General features: G+C 48.8%; 1 protein-coding gene across 1 annotated transcript in view; it reads right to left on the bottom strand.

Annotated features, from left to right (window-relative positions):
• The window catches only part of LOC139579485 (neuronal acetylcholine receptor subunit alpha-7-like), an 84275-nt gene extending 58151 nt beyond the window's left edge, over window positions 1-26124 (bottom strand). The window contains exon 1 of the mRNA XM_071408179.1: window positions 25607-26124. Coding sequence (XP_071264280.1) covers window positions 25607-25676 — 70 coding nt within the window. The 5' untranslated portion in view covers window positions 25677-26124. The remainder of the gene's footprint in view (window positions 1-25606) is intronic.
• Window positions 26125-26332: the final 208 nt, after the last annotated feature.

Below are 26332 nucleotides of genomic sequence, written 5' to 3'. Positions count from 1 at the left end.
CTATTCCCTATATAGTGCACTACTTTTGACCAGGGCCCTATTCCCTATATAGTGCACTACTTTTGACCAGAGCCCTATTCCCTATATAGTGCACTACTTTAGACCAGGGTACCATTTGGGACCCAGTAGGACACTAGTAGGTTGGGCTGTGTTTATCTGTCAGGGTCAAACTGAGGCTAACACACACAGGGACTGCTTCCCAAATGACACTCTAGTCCCTATATAGTGCACTACCATTGACCAAGGGCAGGCCTATAGTGTGCTGTGTAGGGACTAGGCTGCTATTTGGGAAGCAGCCCAGCGTTTGTTTAACACAGCGGTGCCGTTGGGCCAGACGGGACCAGAGACTGTGTGTGTGTGTGTGTGTGTGTGTGTGTGTGTGTGTGTGTGTGTGTGTGTGTGTGTGTGTGTGTGTGTGTGTGTGTGTGTGTGTGTGTGTGTGTGTGTGTGTGTGTGTGTGTGTGTGTGTGTGTGTGTGTGGTAATGTGTCTGTGTGTCTGTATCTTCATCAGCAGCTTGCATGACTTGTTTAAGTGCATCAGGACCTGAAAAGGCAAGGTGCTCTTATTATTAGAATGGGAGTCAGTGTGAGTCCATCTATCTACACAGGTTCAGCAGTGTGAGTCCATCTATCTACACAGGTTCAGCAGTGTGAGTCCATCTATCTACACAGGTTCAGCAGTGTGAGTCCATCTATCTACACAGGTTCAGCAGTGTGAGTCCATCTACACAGGTTCAGCAGGGTGAGGTCATCTATCTACACAGGTTCAGCAGTGTGAGTCCATCTATCTACACAGGTTCAGCAGTGTGAGTCCATCTATCTACACAGGTTCAGCAGTGTGAGGTCATCTATCTACACAGGTTCAGCAGTGTGAGTCCATCTATCTACACAGGTTCAGCAGTGTGAGTCCATCTATCTACACAGGTTCAGCAGTGTGAGTCCATCTATCTACACAGGTTCAGCAGTGTGAGGTCATCTATCTACACAGGTTCAGCAGTGTGAGTCCATCTATCTACACAGGTTCAGCAGTGTGAGTCCATCTACACAGGTTCAGCAGTGTGAGTCCATCTATCTACACAGGTTCTGCAGTGTGAGGTCATCTATCTACACAGGTTCAGCAGTGTGAGTCCATCTATCTACACATGTTCAGCAGTGTGAGTGCATCTATCTACACAGGTTCAGCAGTGTGAGTCCATCTACACAGGTTCAGCAGGGTGAGTCCATCTATCTAAACAGGTTCAGCAGTGTGAGTCCATCTACACAGGTTCAGCAGTGTGAGGTCATCTATCTACACAGGTTCAGCAGTGTGAGTCCATCTATCTACACAGGTTCAGCAGTGTGAGTCCATCTATCTACACAGGTTCAGCAGTGTGAGTCCATCTATCTACACAGGTTCAGCAGTGTGAGTCCATCTATCTACACAGGTTCAGCAGTGTGAGTCCATCTACACAGGTTCAGCAGTGTGAGTCCATCTGTCTAACCAGGTTCAGCAGTGTGAGTCCATCTATCTACACAGGTTCAGCAGTGTGAGTGCATCTATCTACACAGGTTCAGCAGTGTGAGTCCATCTACACAGGTTCAGCAGGGTGAGGTCATCTATCTACACAGGTTCAGCAGTGTGAGTCCATCTATCTACACAGGTTCAGCAGTGTGAGTCCATCTATCTACACAAGTTCAGCAGTGTGAGGTCATCTATCTACACAGGTTCAGCAGTGTGAGTCTATCTATCTACACAGGTTCAGCAGGGTGAGGTCATCTATCTACACAGGTTTAGCAGTGTGAGTCCATCTATCTACACAGGTTCAGCAGTGTGAGTCCATCTACACAGGTTCAGCAGTGTGAGTCCATCTACACAGGTTCAGCAGTGTGAGTCCATCTACACAGGTTCAGCAGTGTGAGTCCATCTATCTACACAGGTTTAGCAGTGTGAGTCCATCTACACAGGTTCAGAAGTGTGTGCGAGGACAGTGTGTTTAATGTTATGTAATATGTCAAGTGTATATGATGAAATAGTATGTCAAATGATTAGTATGTAAAAGTGTGTGTGTGTGTGTGTGTGTGTGTGTGTGTGTGTGTGTGTGTGTGTGTGTGTGTGTGTGTGTGTGTGTGTGTGTGTGTGTGTGTGGTCTTGTTCTTCTATCCTTGTGGGGCCCGAAAATCCCCACAATCCCCCACAAGGATAATAAAACAAGGCAAATTCTCCCTCGTGGGGACATTTCCCACATCCCCATGAGGACAAAGGCTATTTTAAAATTAGGGGTTAAGTTTAGGGTTAGAATTAGGGTTAGGGTTAGAATTAGGGTTAGGTTTAGAATTAGGGTTAGAATTAGGGTTAGGTTTAGAATTAGGGTTAGAATTAGGGTTAGGGGTTGGTGGTTAGGTTTAGGTAAAATAGTATTTTGAATGTAAATTAATTTTAGGTCCCCACAAGGATAGAAGAACATAACGTGTGTGTGTGTGTGTGTGTGTGTGTGTGTGTGTGTGTGTGTGTGTGTGTGTGTGTGTGTGTGTGTGTGTGTGTGTGTGTGTGTGTGTGTGTGTGTGTGTGTGTGTGTGTGTATGCGCGCGTAGAATACATGTCATATAGTTAAGGATTGTTCCACATGCGGCCTGTCTTTCTGTGCACACAATGTCATACGTTTCCCTATAGAGCCCTTTGACATGAATGATTTCACTTCGTCGAAGGCTGTTACTAAGGAGTATTACACCTACCCAGACAAGACCTTACAAGGTCTAACCAGCCGTTCTGGAAACACAAGCACACATGTCCTGTTATATCAATGCAACATCTCAAGTAACAGGACGAAGACCACATTCATTCACCCAATAAAACTGTCTCGTCTGATGATATTATCACATGGAAAGATGTCTTATATCATCTTTGTAATGACCAGTTCTTTAATGATACTTCATCTTAAAAAGACGTTCTGATGATATTATCACATGGAAAGATGTCTTATATCATCTTTGTAATGACCAGTTCTTTAATTATACTTCATCTTAAAAGACATTCTGATGATAATGAATTTAATTTATGTACCTCCTTTCATCTAGGTCCAGTGGTGGAAAAAGTAACCAGTTGTAAAGTAAAGATACCTTAATAGAAAATGACTCACGTAAAAAAAGTGATAGTCACCCAGTAAAATACTACTTGAGTAAAAGTATTTGCTTTTAAATATACACAGGTAAATGTAATTGCTAAAATATACTTAAGTATCAAAAGTTAAAGTAAAAGTATAAATCATTTCAAATTCCTTATATTAATCAAACCAGATGGCAACATAGTCTTGTTATTTTGATTTACGGATAGCCAGGGGGCACACTCCAACACTCAGACCTCATTTACAGATAGCCAGGGGGCACACTCCAACACTCAGACCTCATTTACAGATAGCCAGGGGGCACACTCCAACACTCAGACCTCATTTACAGATAGCCAGGGGCACACTCCAACACTCAGACCTCATTTACAGATAGCCAGGGGGCACACTCCAACACTCAGACCTCATTTACAGATAGCCAGGGGGCACACTCCAACACTCAGACCTCATTTACAGATAGCCAGGGGGCACACTCCAACACTCAGACCTCATTTACAGATAGCCAGGGGGCTAGACTCCAACACTCAGACCTCATTTACAGATAGCCAGGGGGCACACTCCAACACTCAGACCTCATTTACAGATAGCCAGGGGGCTAGACTCCAACACTCAGACCTCATTTACAGATAGCCAGGGGGCTAGACTCCAACACTCAGACCTCATTTACAGATAGCCAGGGGGCTAGACTCCAACACTCAGACCTCATTTACAGATAGCCAGGGGGCTAGACTCCAACACTCAGACCTCATTTACAGATAGCCAGGGGGCTAGACTCCAACACTCAGACCTCATTTACAGATAGCCAGGGGGCTAGACTCCAACACTCAGACCTCATTTACAGATAGCCAGGGGGCACACTCCAACACTCAGACCTCATTTACAGATAGCCAGGGGGCACACTCCAACACTCAGACCTCATTTACAGATAGCCAGGGGGCACACTCCAACACTCAGACCTCATTTACAGATAGCCAGGGGGCTAGACTCCAACACTCAGACCTCATTTACAGATAGCCAGGGGGCTAGACTCCAACACTCAGACCTCATTTACAGATAGCCAGGGGGCACACTCCAACACTCAGACCTCATTTACAGATAGCCAGGGGGCACACTCCAACACTCAGACCTCATTTACAGATAGCCAGGGGGCTAGACTCCAACACTCAGACCTCATTTACAGATAGCCAGGGGGCACACTCCAACACTCAGACCTCATTTACAGATAGCCAGGGGGCTAGACTCCAACACTCAGACCTCATTTACAGATAGCCAGGGGGCACACTCCAACACTCAGACCTCATTTACAGATAGCCAGGGGGCACACTCCAACACTCAGACCTCATTTACAGATAGCCAGGGGGCACACTCCAACACTCAGACCTCATTTACAGATAGCCAGGGGGCACACTCCAACACTCAGACCTCATTTACAGATAGCCAGGGGGCTAGACTCCAACACTCAGACCTCATTTACAGATAGCCAGGGGGCACACTCCAACACTCAGACCTCATTTACAGATAGCCAGGGGGCACACTCCAACACTCAGACCTCATTTACAGATAGCCAGGGGGCACACTCCAACACTCAGACCTCATTTACAGATAGCCAGGGGGCTAGACTCCAACACTCAGACCTCATTTACAGATAGCCAGGGGGCACACTCCAACACTCAGACCTCATTTACAGATAGCCAGGGGGCACACTCCAACACTCAGACCTCATTTACAGATAGCCAGGGGGCACACTCCAACACTCAGACCTCATTTACAGATAGCCAGGGGGCACACTCCAACACTCAGACCTCATTTACAGATAGCCAGGGGGCACACTCCAACACTCAGACCTCATTTACAGATAGCCAGGGGGCACACTCCAACACTCAGACCTCATTTACAGATAGCCAGGGGGCACACTCCAACACTCAGACCTCATTTACAGATAGCCAGGGGGCACACTCCAACACTCAGACCTCATTTACAGATAGCCAGGGGGCACACTCCAACACTCAGACCTCATTTACAGATAGCCAGGGGGCTAGACTCCAACACTCAGACCTCATTTACAGATAGCCAGGGGGCACACTCCAACACTCAGACCTCATTTACAGATAGCCAGGGGGCTAGACTCCAACACTCAGACCTCATTTACAGATAGCCAGGGGGCACACTCCAACACTCAGACCTCATTTACAGATAGCCAGGGGGCACACTCCAACACTCAGACCTCATTTACAGATAGCCAGGGGGCACACTCCAACACTCAGACCTCATTTACAGATAGCCAGGGGGCACACTCCAACACTCAGACCTCATTTACAGATAGCCAGGGGGCTAGACTCCAACACTCAGACCTCATTTACAGATAGCCAGGGGGCACACTCCAACACTCAGACCTCATTTACAGATAGCCAGGGGGCTAGACTCCAACACTCAGACCTCATTTACAGATAGCCAGGGGGCACACTCCAACACTCAGACCTCATTTACAGATAGCCAGGGGGCACACTCCAACACTCAGACCTCATTTACAGATAGCCAGGGGGCTAGACTCCAACACTCAGACCTCATTTACAGATAGCCAGGGGGCACACTCCAACACTCAGACCTCATTTACAGATAGCCAGGGGGCACACTCCAACACTCAGACCTCATTTACAGATAGCCAGGGGTTTAGACTCCAACACTCAGACCTCATTTACAGATAGCCAGGGGGCTAGACTCCAACACTCAGACCTCATTTACAGATAGCCAGGGGGCTAGACTCCAACACTCAGACCTCATTTACAGATAGCCAGGGGGCACACTCCAACACTCAGACCTCATTTACAGATAGCCAGGGGGCACACTCCAACACTCAGACCTCATTTACAGATAGCCAGGGGGCACACTCCAACACTCAGACCTCATTTACAGATAGCCAGGGGGCACACTCCAACACTCAGACCTCATTTACAGATAGCCAGGGGGCACACTCCAACACTCAGACCTCATTTACAGATAGCCAGGGGGCACACTCCAACACTCAGACCTCATTTACAGATAGCCAGGGGGCTAGACTCCAACACTCAGACCTCATTTACAGATAGCCAGGGGGCTAGACTCCAACACTCAGACCTCATTTACAGATAGCCAGGGGGCACACTCCAACACTCAGACCTCATTTACAGATAGCCAGGGGGCACACTCCAACACTCAGACCTCATTTACAGATAGCCAGGGGGCACACTCCAACACTCAGACCTCATTTACAGATAGCCAGGGGGCACACTCCAACACTCAGACCTCATTTACAGATAGCCAGGGGGCACACTCCAACACTCAGACCTCATTTACAGATAGCCAGGGGGCACACTCCAACACTCAGACCTCATTTACAGATAGCCAGGGGGCACACTCCAACACTCAGACCTCATTTACAGATAGCCAGGGGGCACACTCCAACACTCAGACCTCATTTACAGATAGCCAGGGGGCACACTCCAACACTCAGACCTCATTTACAGATAGCCAGGGGGCACACTCCAACACTCAGACCTCATTTACAGATAGCCAGGGGGCACACTCCAACACTCAGACCTCATTTACAGATAGCCAGGGGGCACACTCCAACACTCAGACCTCATTTACAGATAGCCAGGGGGCACACTCCAACACTCAGACCTCATTTACAGATAGCCAGGGGGCACACTCCAACACTCAGACCTCATTTACAGATAGCCAGGGGGCACACTCCAACACTCAGACCTCATTTACAGATAGCCAGGGGGCACACTCCAACACTCAGACCTCATTTACAGATAGCCAGGGGGCACACTCCAACACTCAGACCTCATTTACAGATAGCCAGGGGGCACACTCCAACACTCAGACCTCATTTACAGATAGCCAGGGGGCACACTCCAACACTCAGACCTCATTTACAGATAGCCAGGGGGCACACTCCAACACTCAGACCTCATTTACAGATAGCCAGGGGCACACTCCAACACTCAGACCTCATTTACAGATAGCCAGGGGGCACACTCCAACACTCAGACCTCATTTACAGATAGCCAGGGGGCACACTCCAACACTCAGACCTCATTTACAGATAGCCAGGGGGCACACTCCAACACTCAGACCTCATTTACAGATAGCCAGGGGGCTAGACTCCAACACTCAGACCTCATTTACAGATAGCCAGGGGGCACACTCCAACACTCAGACCTCATTTACAGATAGCCAGGGGGCTAGACTCCAACACTCAGACCTCATTTACAGATAGCCAGGGGGCTAGACTCCAACACTCAGACCTCATTTACAGATAGCCAGGGGGCTAGACTCCAACACTCAGACCTCATTTACAGATAGCCAGGGGGCTAGACTCCAACACTCAGACCTCATTTACAGATAGCCAGGGGGCTAGACTCCAACACTCAGACCTCATTTACAGATAGCCAGGGGGCTAGACTCCAACACTCAGACCTCATTTACAGATAGCCAGGGGGCACACTCCAACACTCAGACCTCATTTACAGATAGCCAGGGGGCACACTCCAACACTCAGACCTCATTTACAGATAGCCAGGGGGCACACTCCAACACTCAGACCTCATTTACAGATAGCCAGGGGGCTAGACTCCAACACTCAGACCTCATTTACAGATAGCCAGGGGGCTAGACTCCAACACTCAGACCTCATTTACAGATAGCCAGGGGGCACACTCCAACACTCAGACCTCATTTACAGATAGCCAGGGGGCACACTCCAACACTCAGACCTCATTTACAGATAGCCAGGGGGCTAGACTCCAACACTCAGACCTCATTTACAGATAGCCAGGGGGCACACTCCAACACTCAGACCTCATTTACAGATAGCCAGGGGGCTAGACTCCAACACTCAGACCTCATTTACAGATAGCCAGGGGGCACACTCCAACACTCAGACCTCATTTACAGATAGCCAGGGGGCACACTCCAACACTCAGACCTCATTTACAGATAGCCAGGGGGCACACTCCAACACTCAGACCTCATTTACAGATAGCCAGGGGGCACACTCCAACACTCAGACCTCATTTACAGATAGCCAGGGGGCTAGACTCCAACACTCAGACCTCATTTACAGATAGCCAGGGGGCACACTCCAACACTCAGACCTCATTTACAGATAGCCAGGGGGCACACTCCAACACTCAGACCTCATTTACAGATAGCCAGGGGGCACACTCCAACACTCAGACCTCATTTACAGATAGCCAGGGGGCTAGACTCCAACACTCAGACCTCATTTACAGATAGCCAGGGGGCACACTCCAACACTCAGACCTCATTTACAGATAGCCAGGGGGCACACTCCAACACTCAGACCTCATTTACAGATAGCCAGGGGGCACACTCCAACACTCAGACCTCATTTACAGATAGCCAGGGGGCACACTCCAACACTCAGACCTCATTTACAGATAGCCAGGGGGCACACTCCAACACTCAGACCTCATTTACAGATAGCCAGGGGGCACACTCCAACACTCAGACCTCATTTACAGATAGCCAGGGGGCACACTCCAACACTCAGACCTCATTTACAGATAGCCAGGGGGCACACTCCAACACTCAGACCTCATTTACAGATAGCCAGGGGGCACACTCCAACACTCAGACCTCATTTACAGATAGCCAGGGGGCTAGACTCCAACACTCAGACCTCATTTACAGATAGCCAGGGGGCACACTCCAACACTCAGACCTCATTTACAGATAGCCAGGGGGCTAGACTCCAACACTCAGACCTCATTTACAGATAGCCAGGGGGCACACTCCAACACTCAGACCTCATTTACAGATAGCCAGGGGGCACACTCCAACACTCAGACCTCATTTACAGATAGCCAGGGGGCACACTCCAACACTCAGACCTCATTTACAGATAGCCAGGGGGCACACTCCAACACTCAGACCTCATTTACAGATAGCCAGGGGGCTAGACTCCAACACTCAGACCTCATTTACAGATAGCCAGGGGGCACACTCCAACACTCAGACCTCATTTACAGATAGCCAGGGGGCTAGACTCCAACACTCAGACCTCATTTACAGATAGCCAGGGGGCACACTCCAACACTCACACCTCATTTACAGATAGCCAGGGGGCACACTCCAACACTCAGACCTCATTTACAGATAGCCAGGGGGCACACTCCAACACTCAGACCTCATTTACAGATAGCCAGGGGGCTAGACTCCAACACTCAGACCTCATTTACAGATAGCCAGGGGGCACACTCCAACACTCAGACCTCATTTACAGATAGCCAGGGGGCACACTCCAACACTCAGACCTCATTTACAGATAGCCAGGGGTTTAGACTCCAACACTCAGACCTCATTTACAGATAGCCAGGGGGCTAGACTCCAACACTCAGACCTCATTTACAGATAGCCAGGGGGCTAGACTCCAACACTCAGACCTCATTTACAGATAGCCAGGGGGCACACTCCAACACTCAGACCTCATTTACAGATAGCCAGGGGGCACACTCCAACACTCAGACCTCATTTACAGATAGCCAGGGGGCACACTCCAACACTCAGACCTCATTTACAGATAGCCAGGGGGCACACTCCAACACTCAGACCTCATTTACAGATAGCCAGGGGGCACACTCCAACACTCAGACCTCATTTACAGATAGCCAGGGGGCACACTCCAACACTCAGACCTCATTTACAGATAGCCAGGGGGCTAGACTCCAACACTCAGACCTCATTTACAGATAGCCAGGGGGCTAGACTCCAACACTCAGACCTCATTTACAGATAGCCAGGGGGCACACTCCAACACTCAGACCTCATTTACAGATAGCCAGGGGGCACACTCCAACACTCAGACCTCATTTACAGATAGCCAGGGGGCACACTCCAACACTCAGACCTCATTTACAGATAGCCAGGGGGCACACTCCAACACTCAGACCTCATTTACAGATAGCCAGGGGGCACACTCCAACACTCAGACCTCATTTACAGATAGCCAGGGGGCACACTCCAACACTCAGACCTCATTTACAGATAGCCAGGGGGCACACTCCAACACTCAGACCTCATTTACAAATAGCCAGGGGGCACACTCCAACACTCAGACCTCATTTACAGATAGCCAGGGGGCACACTCCAACACTCAGACCTCATTTACAGATAGCCAGGGGGCACACTCCAACACTCAGACCTCATTTACAGATAGCCAGGGGGCACACTCCAACACTCAGACCTCATTTACAGATAGCCAGGGGGCACACTCCAACACTCAGACCTCATTTACAGATAGCCAGGGGGCACACTCCAACACTCAGACCTCATTTACAGATAGCCAGGGGGCACACTCCAACACTCAGACCTCATTTACAGATAGCCAGGGGGCACACTCCAACACTCAGACCTCATTTACAGATAGCCAGGGGGCACACTCCAACACTCAGACCTCATTTACAGATAGCCAGGGGGCACACTCCAACACTCAGACCTCATTTACAGATAGCCAGGGGGCACACTCCAACACTCAGACCTCATTTACAGATAGCCAGGGGGCACACTCCAACACTCAGACCTCATTTACAGATAGCCAGGGGGCACACTCCAACACTCAGACCTCATTTACAGATAGCCAGGGGGCTAGACTCCAACACTCAGACCTCATTTACAGATAGCCAGGGGGCTAGACTCCAACACTCAGACCTCATTTACAGATAGCCAGGGGGCACACTCCAACACTCAGACCTCATTTACAGATAGCCAGGGGGCACACTCCAACACTCAGACCTCATTTACAGATAGCCAGGGGGCACACTCCAACACTCAGACCTCATTTACAGATAGCCAGGGGGCACACTCCAACACTCAGACCTCATTTACAGATAGCCAGGGGGCACACTCCAACACTCAGACCTCATTTACAGATAGCCAGGGGGCACACTCCAACACTCAGACCTCATTTACAGATAGCCAGGGGGCACACTCCAACACTCAGACCTCATTTACAGATAGCCAGGGGGCACACTCCAACACTCAGACCTCATTTACAGATAGCCAGGGGGCACACTCCAACACTCAGACCTCATTTACAGATAGCCAGGGGGCTAGACTCCAACACTCAGACCTCATTTACAGATAGCCAGGGGGCTAGACTCCAACACTCAGACCTCATTTACAGATAGCCAGGGGGCACACTCCAACACTCAGACCTCATTTACAGATAGCCAGGGGGCACACTCCAACACTCAGACCTCATTTACAGATAGCCAGGGGGCACACTCCAACACTCAGACCTCATTTACAGATAGCCAGGGGGCACACTCCAACACTCAGACCTCATTTACAGATAGCCAGGGGGCACACTCCAACACTCAGACCTCATTTACAGATAGCCAGGGGGCTAGACTCCAACACTCAGACCTCATTTACAGATAGCCAGGGGGCACACTCCAACACTCAGACCTCATTTACAGATAGCCAGGGGGCACACTCCAACACTCAGACCTCATTTACGAATAGCCAGGGGGCACACTCCAACACTCAGACCTCATTTACAGATAGCCAGGGGGCACACTCCAACACTCAGACCTCATTTACAGATAGCCAGGGGGCACACTCCAACACTCAGACCTCATTTACAGATAGCCAGGGGCACACTCCAACACTCAGACCTCATTTACGAATAGCCAGGGGGCACACTCCAACACTCAGACCTCATTTACAGATAGCCAGGGGGCACACTCCAACACTCAGACCTCATTTACAGATAGCCAGGGGGCACACTCCAACACTCAGACCTCATTTACAGATAGCCAGGGGGCACACTCCAACACTCAGACCTCATTTACAGATAGCCAGGGGGCACACTCCAACACTCAGACCTCATTTACAGATAGCCAGGGGGCACACTCCAACACTCAGACCTCATTTACAGATAGCCAGGGGGCACACTCCAACACTCAGACCTCATTTACAGATAGCCAGGGGGCTAGACTCCAACACTCAGACCTCATTTACAGATAGCCAGGGGGCTAGACTCCAACACTCAGACCTCATTTACAGATAGCCAGGGGGCACACTCCAACACTCAGACCTCATTTACAAACCAAGCCTTTGTGCTTAGTGAGTCTGTCAGATCAGAGGAAGGATGGATGACCAGAGATGTTCTCTTGATAAGTGTGTGAATTGGACTATTTTCCTGTCCTGGGAAAATGTATGGAGTAAAAAGTACATCAATTTCTTTAGAAATGTAGTGAAGTAAAAGTAAAGGTTTTTCAAAAATATAAATAGTAGGCCTCCCTAGTAGTGCAGCGGTCTAAGGCCCTGCATCGTAGCGGTCTAAGGCCCTGCATCTCAGCGGTCTAAGGCCCTGCATCTCAGCGGTCTAAGGCCCTGCATCTCAGCGGTCTAAGGCCCTGCATCGCAGCGGTCTAAGGCCCTGCATCGCAGCGGTCTAAGGCCCTGCATCTCAGCGGTCTAAGGCCCTGCATCGCAGCGGTCTAAGGCCCTGCATTGCAGCGGTCTAAGGCACTGCATCTCAGCGGTCTAAGGCACTGCATCGCAGCGGTCTAAGGCCCTGCATCGCAGCGGTCTAAGGCACTGCATCGCAGCGGTCTAAGGCCCTGCATCGCAGCGGTCTAAGGCACTGCATCGCAGCGGTCTAAGGCCCTGCATCGCAGCGGTCTAAGGCCCTGCATCGCATCGGTCTAAGGCCCTGCATCGCAGCGGTCTAAGGCACTGCATCGCAGCGGTCTAAGGCCCTGCATCGCAGCGGTCTAAGGCACTGCATCGCAGCGGTCTAAGGCCCTGCATCGCAGCGGTCTAAGGCACTGCATCGCAGCGGTCTAAGGCACTGCATCGCAGCGGTCTAAGGCCCTGCATCGCAGCGGTCTAAGGCCCTGCATCGCAGCGGTCTAAGGCCCTGCATCGCATCGGTCTAAGGCCCTGCATCGCAGCGGTCTAAGGCCCTGCATCGCAGCGGTCTAAGGCCCTGCATCGCAGCGGTCTAAGGCCCTGCATCGCAGCGGTCTAAGGCCCTGCATCGTAGCGGTCTAAGGCCCTGCATCGCAGCGGTCTAAGGCCCTGCATCGCAGCGGTCTAAGGCCCTGCATCGTAGCGGTCTAAGGCACTGCATCGCAGCGGTCTAAGGCCCTGCATCGCAGCGGTCTAAGGCCCTGCATCGCATCGGTCTAAGGCCCTGCATCGCAGCGGTCTAAGGCACTGCATCGCAGCGGTCTAAGGCCCTGCATCGCAGCGGTCTAAGGCACTGCATCGCAGCGGTCTAAGGCCCTGCATCGTAGCGGTCTAAGGCCCTGCATCGCAGCGGTCTAAGGCCCTGCATCGCAGCGGTCTAAGGCACTGCATCGCAGCGGTCTAAGGCCCTGCATCGCAGCGGTCTAAGGCACTGCATCGTAGCGGTCTAAGGCACTGCATCGCAGCGGTCTAAGGCCCTGCATCGTAGCGGTCTAAGGCCCTGCATCGCAGCGGTCTAAGGCACTGCATCGCAGCGGTCTAAGGCCCTGCATCGCAGCGGTCTAAGGCCCTGCATCGCAGCGGTCTAAGGCCCTGCATCGTAGCGGTCTAAGGCACTGCATCGTAGCGGTCTAAGGCCCTGCATCTCAGCGGTCTAAGGCACTGCATCGTAGCGGTCTAAGGCCCTGCATCGCAGCGGTCTAAGGCCCTGCATCGCAGCGGTCTAAGGCACTGCATCGTAGCGGTCTAAGGCACTGCATCGCAGCGGTCTAAGGTACCGCATCGTAGCGGTCTAAGGCCCTGCATCGTAGCGGTCTAAGGCACTGCATCGCAGCGGTCTAAGGCACTGCATCGTAGCGGTCTAAGGCCCTGCATCGTAGCGGTCTAAGGCCCTGCATCGCAGCGGTCTAAGGCACTGCATCGTAGCGGTCTAAGGCACTGCATCGCAGCGGTCTAAGGCACTGTATCGTAGCGGTCTAAGGCCCTGCATCGCAGCGGTCTAAGGCCCTGCATCGCAGCGGTCTAAGGCACTGCATCGTAGCGGTCTAAGGCCCTGCATCGCAGCGGTCTAAGGCCCTGCATCGTAGCGGTCTAAGGCCCTGCATCGCAGCGGTCTAAGGCACTGCATCGTAGCGGTCTAAGGCCCTGCATCGCAGCGGTCTAAGGCCCTGCATCGTAGCGGTCTAAGGCCCTGCATCGCAGCGGTCTAAGGCCCTGCATCGCAGCGGTCTAAGGCACTGCATCGTAGCGGTCTAGCGCTAGCTGCGTTACTACATATCCTGGTCCCATACCAGGCTGTGTCGCAGCGCTAGCTGCGTTACTACATATCCTGGTCCCATACCAGGCTGTGTCGCAGCGCTAGCTGCGTTACTACATATCCTGGTCCCATACCAGGCTGTGTTGCAGCGCTAGCTGCGTTACTACATATCCTGGTCCCATACCAGGCTGTGTCGCAGCGCTAGCTGCGTTACTACATATCCTGGTCCCATACCAGGCTGTGTTGCAGCGCTAGCTGCGTTACTACATATCCTGGTCCCATACCAGGCTGTGTCGCAGCGCTAGCTGCGTTACTACATATCCTGGTCCCATACCAGGCTGTGTCGCAGCGCTAGCTGCGTTACTACATATCCTGGTCCCATACCAGGCTGTGTTGCAGCGCTAGCTGCGTTACTACATATCCTGGTCCCATACCAGGCTGTGTTGCAGCGCTAGCTGCGTTACTACATATCCTGGTCCCATACCAGGCTGTGTCGCAGCGCTAGCTGCGTTACTACATATCCTGGTCCCATACCAGGCTGTGTCGCAGCGCTAGCTGCGTTACTACATATCCTGGTCCCATACCAGGCTGTGTCGCAGCGCCAGCTGCGTTACTACATATCCTGGTCCCATACCAGGCTGTGTTGCAGCGCTAGCTGCGTTACTACATATCCTGGTCCCATACCAGGCTGTGTTGCAGCGCTAGCTGCGTTACTACATATCCTGGTCCCATACCAGGCTGTGTTGCAGCGCTAGCTGCGTTACTACATTTCCTGGTCCCATACCAGGCTGTGTCGCAGCGCTAGCTGCGTTACTACATATCCTGGTCCCATACCAGGCTGTGTCGCAGCGCTAGCTGCGTTACTACATATCCTGGTCCCATACCAGGCTGTGTCGCAGCGCTAGCTGCGTTACTACATATCCTGGTCCCATACCAGGCTGTGTCGCAGCGCTAGCTGCGTTACTACATATCCTGGTCCCATACCAGGCTGTGTCGCAGCGCCAGCTGCGTTACTACATATCCTGGTCCCATACCAGGCTGTGTTGCAGCGCTAGCTGCGTTACTACATATCCTGGTCCCATACCAGGCTGTGTTGCAGCGCTAGCTGCGTTACTACATATCCTGGTCCCATACCAGGCTGTGTTGCAGCGCTAGCTGCGTTACTACATTTCCTGGTCCCATACCAGGCTGTGTCGCAGCGCTAGCTGCGTTACTACATATCCTGGTCCCATACCAGGCTGTGTCGCAGCGCTAGCTGCGTTACTACATATCCTGGTCCCATACCAGGCTGTGTCGCAGCGCTAGCTGCGTTACTACATATCCTGGTCCCATACCAGGCTGTGTCGCAGCGCTAGCTGCGTTACTACATATCCTGGTCCCATACCAGGCTGTGTCGCAGCGCTAGCTGCGTTACTACATATCCTGGTCCCATACCAGGCTGTGTTGCAGCGCTAGCTGCGTTACTACATATCCTGGTCCCATACCAGGCTGTGTCGCAGCGCTAGCTGCGTTACTACATATCCTGGTCCCATACCAGGCTGTGTCGCAGCGCTAGCTGCGTTACTACATATCCTGGTCCCATACCAGGCTGTGTCGCAGCGCTAGCTGCGTTACTACATATCCTGGTCCCATACCAGGCTGTGTCGCAGCGCTAGCTGCGTTACTACATATCCTGGTCCCATACCAGGCTGTGTCGCAGCGCTAGCTGCGTTACTACATATCCTGGTCCCATACCAGGCTGTGTTGCAGCGCTAGCTGCGTTACTACATATCCTGGTCCCATACCAGGCTGTGTCGCAGCGCTAGCTGCGTTACTACATATCCTGGTCCCATACCAGGCTGTGTCGCAGCGCTAGCTGCGTTACTACATATCCTGGTCCCATACCAGGCTGTGTCGCAGCGCTAGCTGCGTTACTACATATCCTGGTCCCATACCAGGCTGTGTCGCAGCGCTAGCTGCGTTACTACATATCCTGGTCCCATACCAGGCTGTGTTGCAGCGCTAGCTGCGTTACTACATATCCTGGTCCCATACCAGGCTGTGTTGCAGCGCTAGCTGCGTTACTACATATCCTGGTCCCATACCAGGCTGTGTTGCAGCGCTAGCTGCGTTACTACATATCCTGGTCCCATACCAGGCTGTGTTGCAGCGCTAGCTGCGTTACTACATATCCTGGTCCCATACCAGCTGGCCACAACCTGGAAACCCCTGAGGCGACACAAAATTGTCTCACGTCATCTGGGTTGGGGAGGGAAGGGTTCGGGGTGTCCTTGTCCCATAGTGCTCTAGCGAGTCCTGTGGCGGGCCGGGCACATGCAGGCTGACCCGGTTGCCAGTTGGACAGTGTTTCCTCCGACACATTGGTGCGGCTGGCTTCCGGGTTAAACGTGCCAAGTGTCAAGAAGCAGGAGGACGCATGGCTCTCGACCTTTCACCTCTCATGAGTCCACACGGGAGTTGCAGCGATGGGACAAGACTGTAACTACCATTTGGATATGACGCAAAAGGGTTAAAAAATGTTTTTATAATAATAAATAAATAATGTATATACAGTATATATAAATTTAAAGTACAGATACCCCCCCAAAGAATTTAAGTACTAGTACTTTCAAGTATTTTGACACCACTGCCTAGTCCCTATGTCTCAGATCACGGTGTATTATGGGATGTACCTCAGCCCAATCTGTCCCATTATACTTGTCAATATTTTTGCGAAGTCGGTCCAGACCAGGGACCTTGAGATTGTCAACCCAGCACCTTACTATAGCTGTAACGCCAAGAGATCTGAACCTCTTGGCTAGGTCGCTAGGTGTTGGGTCAAGGTCGCTACTATATTCAGGGAACAAGTATTGAAAAGTACATTAGATGAACACAGGATTAGCTTGAATACACACATTTGCTGTCATAAATAAATGAATAACCATGACCTTGTCTGGATTAAAGCAACATCCTAGACTGTTCTAGTGAACCAGATTGAATCAGAGAGTAACAGGAAATCCTGTCTCTTTGTTAATATTAAATCACCTAATGTGATTTCTGTGAAAGTCTGAGGGCGTCCCAAATTGCACCTAGTCAAAAGTAGTGCACTATTAAGGGAATAGGGTGCCATTTCAGATGGGCCCTGGTTAAAAGTAGTGCACTATTAATGGAATAGGGTGCCTTTTCAGATGCAGCCTTTGGACGTTTGTTGTGTACTTCAGAGATGAAAATCCCTGGCTCATAACGAGGTCATAAAGGCAAAAAATAGGGCAGGATTATACACTGGTGGGCCCCGTCCCAAATGGCCCCCTATTGGTCGATAGGGCTCTGTTCAAAAACAGTGCACTATGTAGCGAATAGGATGCTATTTGGGACGCAGATATACTGTAACGTAATATAACCAGGGACCTAGTTTAGGATTCCTCCCCTTTATCTCTTCTCCTCCCCTTTCCCCCTTCCCCCATCTCTTTTCCTCCTCCTTCCCCCATCTCTTCTCCTCTTCCTCCCTCGTTCTCTCCATCTCTTCTCCTCTTCCTCCCTCATTCCCTCCATCTCTTCCTCCTCCTCTTCCTCCTACTATCACCTCATTGTGACATAATTTCACAATGTTTATTATATAAACCAATCCACCATCAGAGGCCAACCAACGTAGCCAAAGAACTAGAAAACAATCACCTACAACAAATGGCTCCCTTCTCTCTGTTTCACTGCATTAGGTTCCCTTCATAACTCCACTTCAAAGGCTCCCATCTCTCAGTTTCACTGCATTAGGTTCCCTTCATAACTCCACTTTAAAGGATCCCATCTCTCAGTTTCACTGCATTAGGTTCCCTTCATAACTCCACTTTAAAAGGCTCCCATCTCTCTGTTTCACTGCATTAGGTTCCCTTCATAACTCCACTTTAAAAGGCTCCCATCTCTCTGTTTCACTGCATTAGGTTCCCTTCATAACTCCACTTTAAAGGATCCCATCTCTCAGTTTCACTGCATTAGGTTCCCTTCATAACTCCACTTTAAAAGGATCCCATCTCTCTGTTTCACTGCATTAGGTTCCCTTCATAACTCCACTTTAAAGGCTCCCATCTCTCAGTTTCACTGCATTAGGTTCCCTTCATAACTCCACTTTAAAGGATCCCATCTCTCAGTTTCACTGCATTAGGTTCCCTTCGTAACTCCACTTTAAAGGATCCCATCTCTCAGTTTCACTGCATTAGGTTCCCTTCATAACTCCACTTTAAAGGCTCCCATCTCTCAGTTTCACTGCATTAGGTTCCCTTCATAACTCCACTTTAAAAGCTCCCATCTCTCTGTCTCACTGCATTAGGTTCCCTTCATAACTCCAGTTTAAAAGGATCCCATCTCTCTGTTTCACTGCATTAGGTTCCCTTCATAACTCCAATATCCATACGAGAGAAACGTCTTCGATCAATACCCTTCAGTTGTGTTGTACTAAAATAAAACATTTTATTTTATGGGGCACGAGGCCATTGTTACGATGAAGCAGCCAGTTTAAGTGCCTTTGAGTGCACCGCTGCCTTCCAATAGAATCTCAACAGGCACATGTCACAGCGTCAACGATCATCTGTGACATGCTATTCCCTAGATGTTTCCATTCTGTCACATGATGATAGTTGTTGATGGTAGTGAAACCAGACGGAGAATACATTCTTTACCCAGCCGCATTCTAAATGCAATCGCCATGGTTACGTCTAGACGGGCCAACCGCTGAACTAAATGACAATCTACGAGATACATGTTCTGCTCATTCACCAGACCTCATGTTTCAGACTTGGCACAGTGTAAAATGTACATACACGACCGCAATGAATTCCATTATCCAGAATCACGCTCATTTGTCTCCAGAATGTCAACATAAAAGATTGCCACTCGCATCAAGGGAAATCATGCCTTGACATTCTCCGTCTAACAAACAGGGGTTGCTATGATGTGGTGGGCCGACCACCTTTAATAAAGCACTATGTCATACAGGAGTTGATCAACTATAGACCAGCGATGTAAATGCCAGCCTGGCTATTACCGGTATAAAGGTGCCTTTTGAGACACAGTCATAGACAGGGATGCGTAGCCATAGACAGGGGGTTGTTGGGATGCGTCCTCCTCTTACAGGGCCAGGAGTGTTTCCACACCACAGGACCTGATAAATAGCATGTAACTGGGGCCCAGAGGTTTTACCAGGTCAGGGCATACAGCCTAGTCCCAGTTCCATTTGTGACAACTCTTGTATACAGTGCATTTGTATTCAGACCCCTTGACTTTTTTGACATTTTGTTACGTTAGTCTTCTTCTAAAACTGATAACATCTTTTTTTTAATTCAGCAATTCAATTGATTGGATGTGATTTGGAAAGGCACACACCTGTCTATATAAGGTCCCACAGTTGACAGTGCATGTCATAGCAAAAACCAAGCCATGAGGTCGAAGGAATTGTCCGTAGAGGTAAGAGACAGGATTTTGTCGACAGATCTGGGGAAGTGCACAAAAACATTTCTGCAGCATTGAAGGTCCCCAAGAACACAGTGGCCTCCATCATTCTTAAATGGAAGAAGTTCGGAACCACCAAGACACTTCCTAGAGCTGGCCGCCCGGCCAAACTGAGCAATCGGTTGAGAAGGGCATTGGTCAGGGAGGTGACCAAGAACCCGATAATCACTCTGACAGAGCTCCAGAGTTCCTTTGTGGAGATGGGAGAACCTTCCAGAAGGACAACCATCTCTGCAGCACTCCACCAATCAGGCCTTTATGGTAGAGTGGCCAGACAGAAGCCACTCCTCAGTAAAAGGCACATGACAGCCCACTTAGAGTTTGCCAAAAGGCACCTAAAGACTCTCAGACCATGAGAAACAAAATTCTCTGGTCTGATGAAACCAAAATGTAACTCTTTGGCATGAATGCCAAGCGTCACGTCTGGAGGAAACCTGGCAGCATCCCTACAGTGAAGCATGGTGGTGGCAGCATCATGCTGTGGGGCCTTGGTCAGGGAGGGGAGTTAACAATATGTTAAGGAGTTAACCATATACTGTAGCAGAAGCAGATATGGGAGTCAGGATACATATGGGAAGTGTATGGGGTTCATTGCTGTGTCAACCTCTTATAATAACACACTGTATGGCTCAGCTAAAACACCATAACATGAGCCATACATGTTCAACATCACGGTTTAACGGACACTTTACATGTCATATCCAAGACACACACTGACACTGGATTACACACACACACCACAGAACATCTGTCTAAAGCCTGAGGCCAGTCACTAAGCTGAGATATTTCCACCTAAATTAAATCCATCACAGATCTCTCAGAGGTCGGAGGTTACGGGTTAAGCCCAGACAGCTTTTCATCACTGACGGGGAATAAACAACCACCAGAGATTCCAGGATAACAATTTGAGCTTTCCTCCATCCTAGAAAGCATTGCGAGACCTCTTTACAGCGTGTTGTTTTACACAACAACAAAAAGCAAGGCACATCATTGTGACTAAAAGACCAACTCGACATGTTTCAAATCCCCACAAGTAGAGGCTCAGAGAAGACAAGCATATTAACCTGCTATTGTCTTCTGTAGTTCGTTCTTTTCCTTGACGAACAAAACAGAGAACAGAGGAACACCATTAGAACTATTCTGAGGATGAGAATCTCCTGTCCATCCTAAAAATGGTTCCAGAATCTCATTGTAAAAAACTCATTTCAGAATCAGATATCACCAGGGAGAGCCAAAACAAGAAATGTGTTCCAAATGGCACCCTATTCCCTATATAGTGCACTACTTTTGACCACAGCCCTATAGGACCTATGGGCCCTTGTCAAAAGTAGTGCACTATATAGGGAATAGGGGTCCATTTGGTATGCAGACAAGCTCAGAGCGGGAACCAAAAACAAGGGGGTGGGGTCACAAACATTAAGAAGAACCAAAAACAAGGGGGCGGGGTCACAAACATTAAGAACAACCAATAACAAGGGGGTGGGGTCACAAACATTAAGAACAACCAATAACAAGGGGGTGGGGTCACAAACATTAAGAACAACCAATAACAAGGGGGTGGGGTCACAAACATTAAGAACAACCAATAACAAGGGGGAGTGGTCACAAACATTAAGAAGAACCAATAACAAGAGGGTGGGGTCACAAACATTAAGAAGAACCAATAACAAGGGGGTGTGGTCACAAACATTAAGAACAACCAATAACAAGGGGGTGGGGTCACAAACATTAAGAACAACCAATAACAAGGGGGTGGGGTCACAAACATTAAGAACAACCAATAACAAGGGGGTGTGGTCACAAACATTAAGAACAACCAATAACAAGGGGGTGGGGTCACAAACATTAAGAAGAACCAATAACAAGAGGGTGGGGTCACAAACATTAAGAACAACCAATAACAAGGGGGTGGGGTCACAAACATTAAGAACAACCAATAACAAGGGGGTGGGGTCACAAACATTAAGAAGAACCAATAACAAGGGGGTGGGGTCACAAACATTAAGAAGAACCAATAACAAGAGGGTGGGGTCACAAACATTAAGAACAACCAATAACAAGGGGGTGGGGTCACAAACATTAAGAACAACCAATAACAAGGGGGTGTGGTCACAAACATTAAGAAGAACCAATAACAAGGGGGTGGGGTCACAAACATTAAGAAGAACCAATAACAAGAGGGTGGGGTCACAAACATTAAGAACAACCAATAACAAGGGGGTGTGGTCACAAACATTAAGAAGAACCAATAACAAGGGGGTGGGGTCACAAACATTAAGAACAACCAATAACAAGGGGGTGTGGTCACAAACATTAAGAAGAACCAATAACAAGGGGGTGGGGTCACAAACATTAAGAAGAACCAATAACAAGGGGGTGTGGTCACAAACATTAAGAAGAACCAATAACAAGGGGGTGTGGTCACAAACATTAAGAACAACCAATAACAAGGGGGTGGGGTCACAAACATTAAGAACAACCAATAACAAGGGGGTGGGGTCACAAACATTAAGAACAACCAATAACAAGGGGGTGTGGTCACAAACATTAAGAACAACCAATAACAAGGGGGTGGGGTCACAAACATTAAGAAGAACCAATAACAAGAGGGTGGGGTCACAAACATTAAGAACAACCAATAACAAGGGGGTGTGGTCACAAACATTAAGAACAACCAATAACAAGGGGGTGGGGTCACAAACATTAAGAACAACCAATAACAAGGGGGTGGGGTCACAAACATTAAGAACAACCAATAACAAGAGGGTGGGGTCACAAACATTAAGAACAACCAATAACAAGGGGGTGTGGTCACAAACATTAAGAACAACCAATAACAAGGGGGTGGGGTCACAAACATTAAGAACAACCAATAACAAGGGGGTGGGGTCACAAACATTAAGAACAACCAATAACAAGGGGGTGGGGTCACAAACATTAAGAACAACCAATAACAAGGGGGTGGGGTCACAAACATTAAGAACAACCAATAACAAGGGGGTGGGGTCACAAACATTAAGAACAACCAATAACAAGGGGGTGGGGTCACAAACATTAAGAACAACCAATAACAAGGGGGTGGGGTCACAAACATTAAGAAGAACCAATAACAAGAGGGTGGGGTCACAAACATTAAGAACAACCAATAACAAGGGGGTGTGGTCACAAACATTAAGAACAACCAATAACAAGGGGGTGGGGTCACAAACATTAAGAACAACCAATAACAAGGGGGTGGGGTCACAAACATTAAGAACAACCAATAACAAGGGGGTGGGGTCACAAACATTAAGAACAACCAATAACAAGAGGGTGGGGTCACAAACATTAAGAAGATCAATAGATTTAGCTGCTGTATCTTTCAACCTAAAACGTTTTATTGACAAAATAAAACAAATGTAACAATCCAAACCTTCTGCCTGATTCCATCTAAAATACATGGTGTCAATATTTATCATTTACTGAAGATTAAAGCTGATAACATTCCTCTAATTGATATTACACAATCTTCACAACAGAAAGCAGGAAATACGCATTTTGAATCGTACTTCCAAAATACAAAATCGTTCGACAAACTTTTGATTTCAGACCCCAGAAAAAGTGTAATTGAGGGCCAGTCAGTTGTCAGTCAGTCATAACCTTGAGAGAGATTGGAGGTGATTTTAAAAACGTTCATATCCGTCTCACAGTAGACATAAAGATGATTGGACACCTTAATGGTGATACCTGTGTATGATGGACGGAGGTTGGTTCAAAAGGCTAAGGTGAGGTACAACATACTAAACCAGCAAGACACAACTTGACTCTCAGAGTCCACTGGCTATCACAGGTTCATGGAATCCTCAACTCTCAGAGTCCACTGGCTATCACCGGTTCATGGAGGGACTCCTCAACTCTCAGAGTCCACTGGCTATCACCGGTTCATGGAGGGACTCCTCAACTCTCAGAGTCCACTGGCTATCACCGGTTCATGGAGGGACTCCTCAACTCTCAGAGTCCACTGGCTATCACCGGTTCATGGAGGGAATCCTCAACTCTCAGAGTCCACTGGCTATCACCAGTTCATGGAGGGAATCCTCAACTCTACAGCCGTATTGATGATTGACAATAGACTGCTTTTGCCAGACCTGGTGGTGTCTTTGGCTGTGTGTGTCAGTGTGTGTGTAGGCAAAGGGCTGGTTAGTAAGAATTTCACGGTAAAGCCTACACTTGTTGTGTTCCGCACGTGTGATCAAATATGTACAAGGGTGGAAGGGACTAGGCAATCAGGACAGGTTTAAACAGAGTAACAGCAGAGTATGGAGAGGGTGAAAGTGTGTGTGTGTGTGTGGAGGCAATATGTAGTGTGTGTGTGTGTGAGGAGTCAATATGTATGCATGTGTTTTGTGTGTGTGAGCATATGCAGTGTGTGTGTGTGTTTTCTCTGTGTGTGTGTGTGTGAGCGTATGTAGTGTGTGTGTGTGTGTTTTGTGTGTGTGAGCATATGCAGTGTGTGTGTGTGTTTTCTCTGTGTGTGTGTGTGTGTGTGAGCGTATGTAGTGTGTGTGTGTGTGTTTTGTGTGTGTGAGCCTATGTAGTGTGTGTGTACGTGTGTGTGTTGGAGTGTCAGTATGTGAGTGTTGGAGTGTCAGTATGTGTGAGTGTTGGAGTGTCAGTATGTGTGAGTGTTGTAGTGTCAGTATGTGTGAGTGTTGGAGTGTCAGTATGTGTGAGTGTGCATAGAACCAGTGGAAGGAGAGTCAGTGCAAACAGTCCTGGTGGTCATTTGATTAACTGTTCATCAGTATTATGTTTTGGGGGTAGAACATTTTCAGGTGCCTAATGTGTTCCAAATGGCACCATATTCCCTATATAATGCACTACTTTAAACCAGAGCCCTATTCCCTATATAGTGCACTACTTTAGACCAGAGCCCTATTCCCTATATAGTGCACTACTTTAGACCAGAGCCCTATTCCCTATATAGTGCACTACTTTAGACCAGAGAGGGAATAGGGCACATTTTGGGACTGACCCAGCCTAGGTAGGGAAGGGAGTGTAAAATAAATAAAAAATAAATCGAATGAACCCAAATGGATCAATTAAAAGGCCTACATGATAAACGAAATGTAGCCGATGGTCTAAACATAAAATAATGTTGAACGTTTCATCGCCCTCTCTCGATCCCGGACCTATTGGCGTGGATTCCTCAGTCCAGTCCTCCCAGATGATCGTGCTCTGGCTGAGATATAGGATATTGCTCCCTCCCGGGATATTGGTTTTAGCGCGTGCCTGTGCCTCGCCGCCCCAGCTTCTTCAGACACACACAACAGATGTTACCGGAGTATTAAGGAGGTCAGGGTGCCGGAGATACACACCAACGAGGAAGGATTTGACAGCTCTAAATGGACAGGTCGTGAGATGGATAGCCTTCATGATAACATCTGTGTTACTCACTTCTACATGTTTCGCAATTCGGGATACATCTCTGGATCATGTCAATACCATTGTTTTCCCACTTTTTTTCATTACGTTCCATTATTTTCTTTCCCTTAAAAGTATTACCATACTTATATTACGATATTACCAAAATATAGAAATATCTACAAGTATCCTATTCATTTGGTTTATGTATTTATTTTATAGTGCAAAAATGGCATAGGCAAATGGCATTACCAGTTATTGATGTAAACATCACGATACCGATGGGTGTTTAATTTGAATCTCTCAAAACACTTCTATGCACTGACAGTTGTTTCTTTCTGCGTAAAATATGCTAAATATATACATGTGCCTACTTACCTTTAAAGCAGAACGCCGTCCACAGGTAAACAGCGGTACATACATATCCAAAACACTTCCGATGACGCATCGTACTTGTGGAATTAGAATCCTTCTTCTGCGCGCAGAGATCAAACTTCTGCTCGAGGAGGACGCTGCGACTCTTCTGACAGACGCTGGATGTACCTTTGGCGCGCGCACCCTTCTCTCTCTCTCTCTCTCTCTCTCTCTCTGTCTCTCTCTCGCATACGTTGTTAGAGAGTGCAATGAAAGTGGAAATCCATTTAGCGTTTGTAAACTGTCACAACTTCACTAAACTCAAACGCAGATGCACAAATTATTCTCTCTCTGTCTTGCCTTTTCTCATTATATCCCTTTCACTCTGTATTCATTAGTAAGGACCTCCGGACGCGGGGTTAAACATTTTCTCCACAGGTCAGGCAATTCACCTCGTTTGCGATCACGGTGGACTGGAAAGCCTACAAGCACCGTTCTCCAGTCAGCTGATACTGGATGACACAACCAGCTGTGCCAGTGCATGCCAGTGTGCCCTCTTGATAAATCGGTCGCGTTCTGCTGCTCAAACGTTGCACGCGCCAACCAGTGCCACGTCATCACTGTGTCATCAACTGACAGATTGCTATAACTTAAGATGTGGTTAACTAATACTTAAAATGCCGATCCAGCCGTTTTAAAATATGGCTTGTGCCAGGAACGCGCCCATAGGTCACAACAACAGGGGTGCTT

This window comes from Salvelinus alpinus, chromosome 6 (assembly GCF_045679555.1).
Source record: "Salvelinus alpinus chromosome 6, SLU_Salpinus.1, whole genome shotgun sequence".
Lineage (NCBI taxonomy): Eukaryota > Metazoa > Chordata > Actinopteri > Salmoniformes > Salmonidae > Salvelinus > Salvelinus alpinus.
Note: the sequence above shows the minus strand (reverse complement) of the source record. Positions and strands in the feature narration are given on the sequence as shown.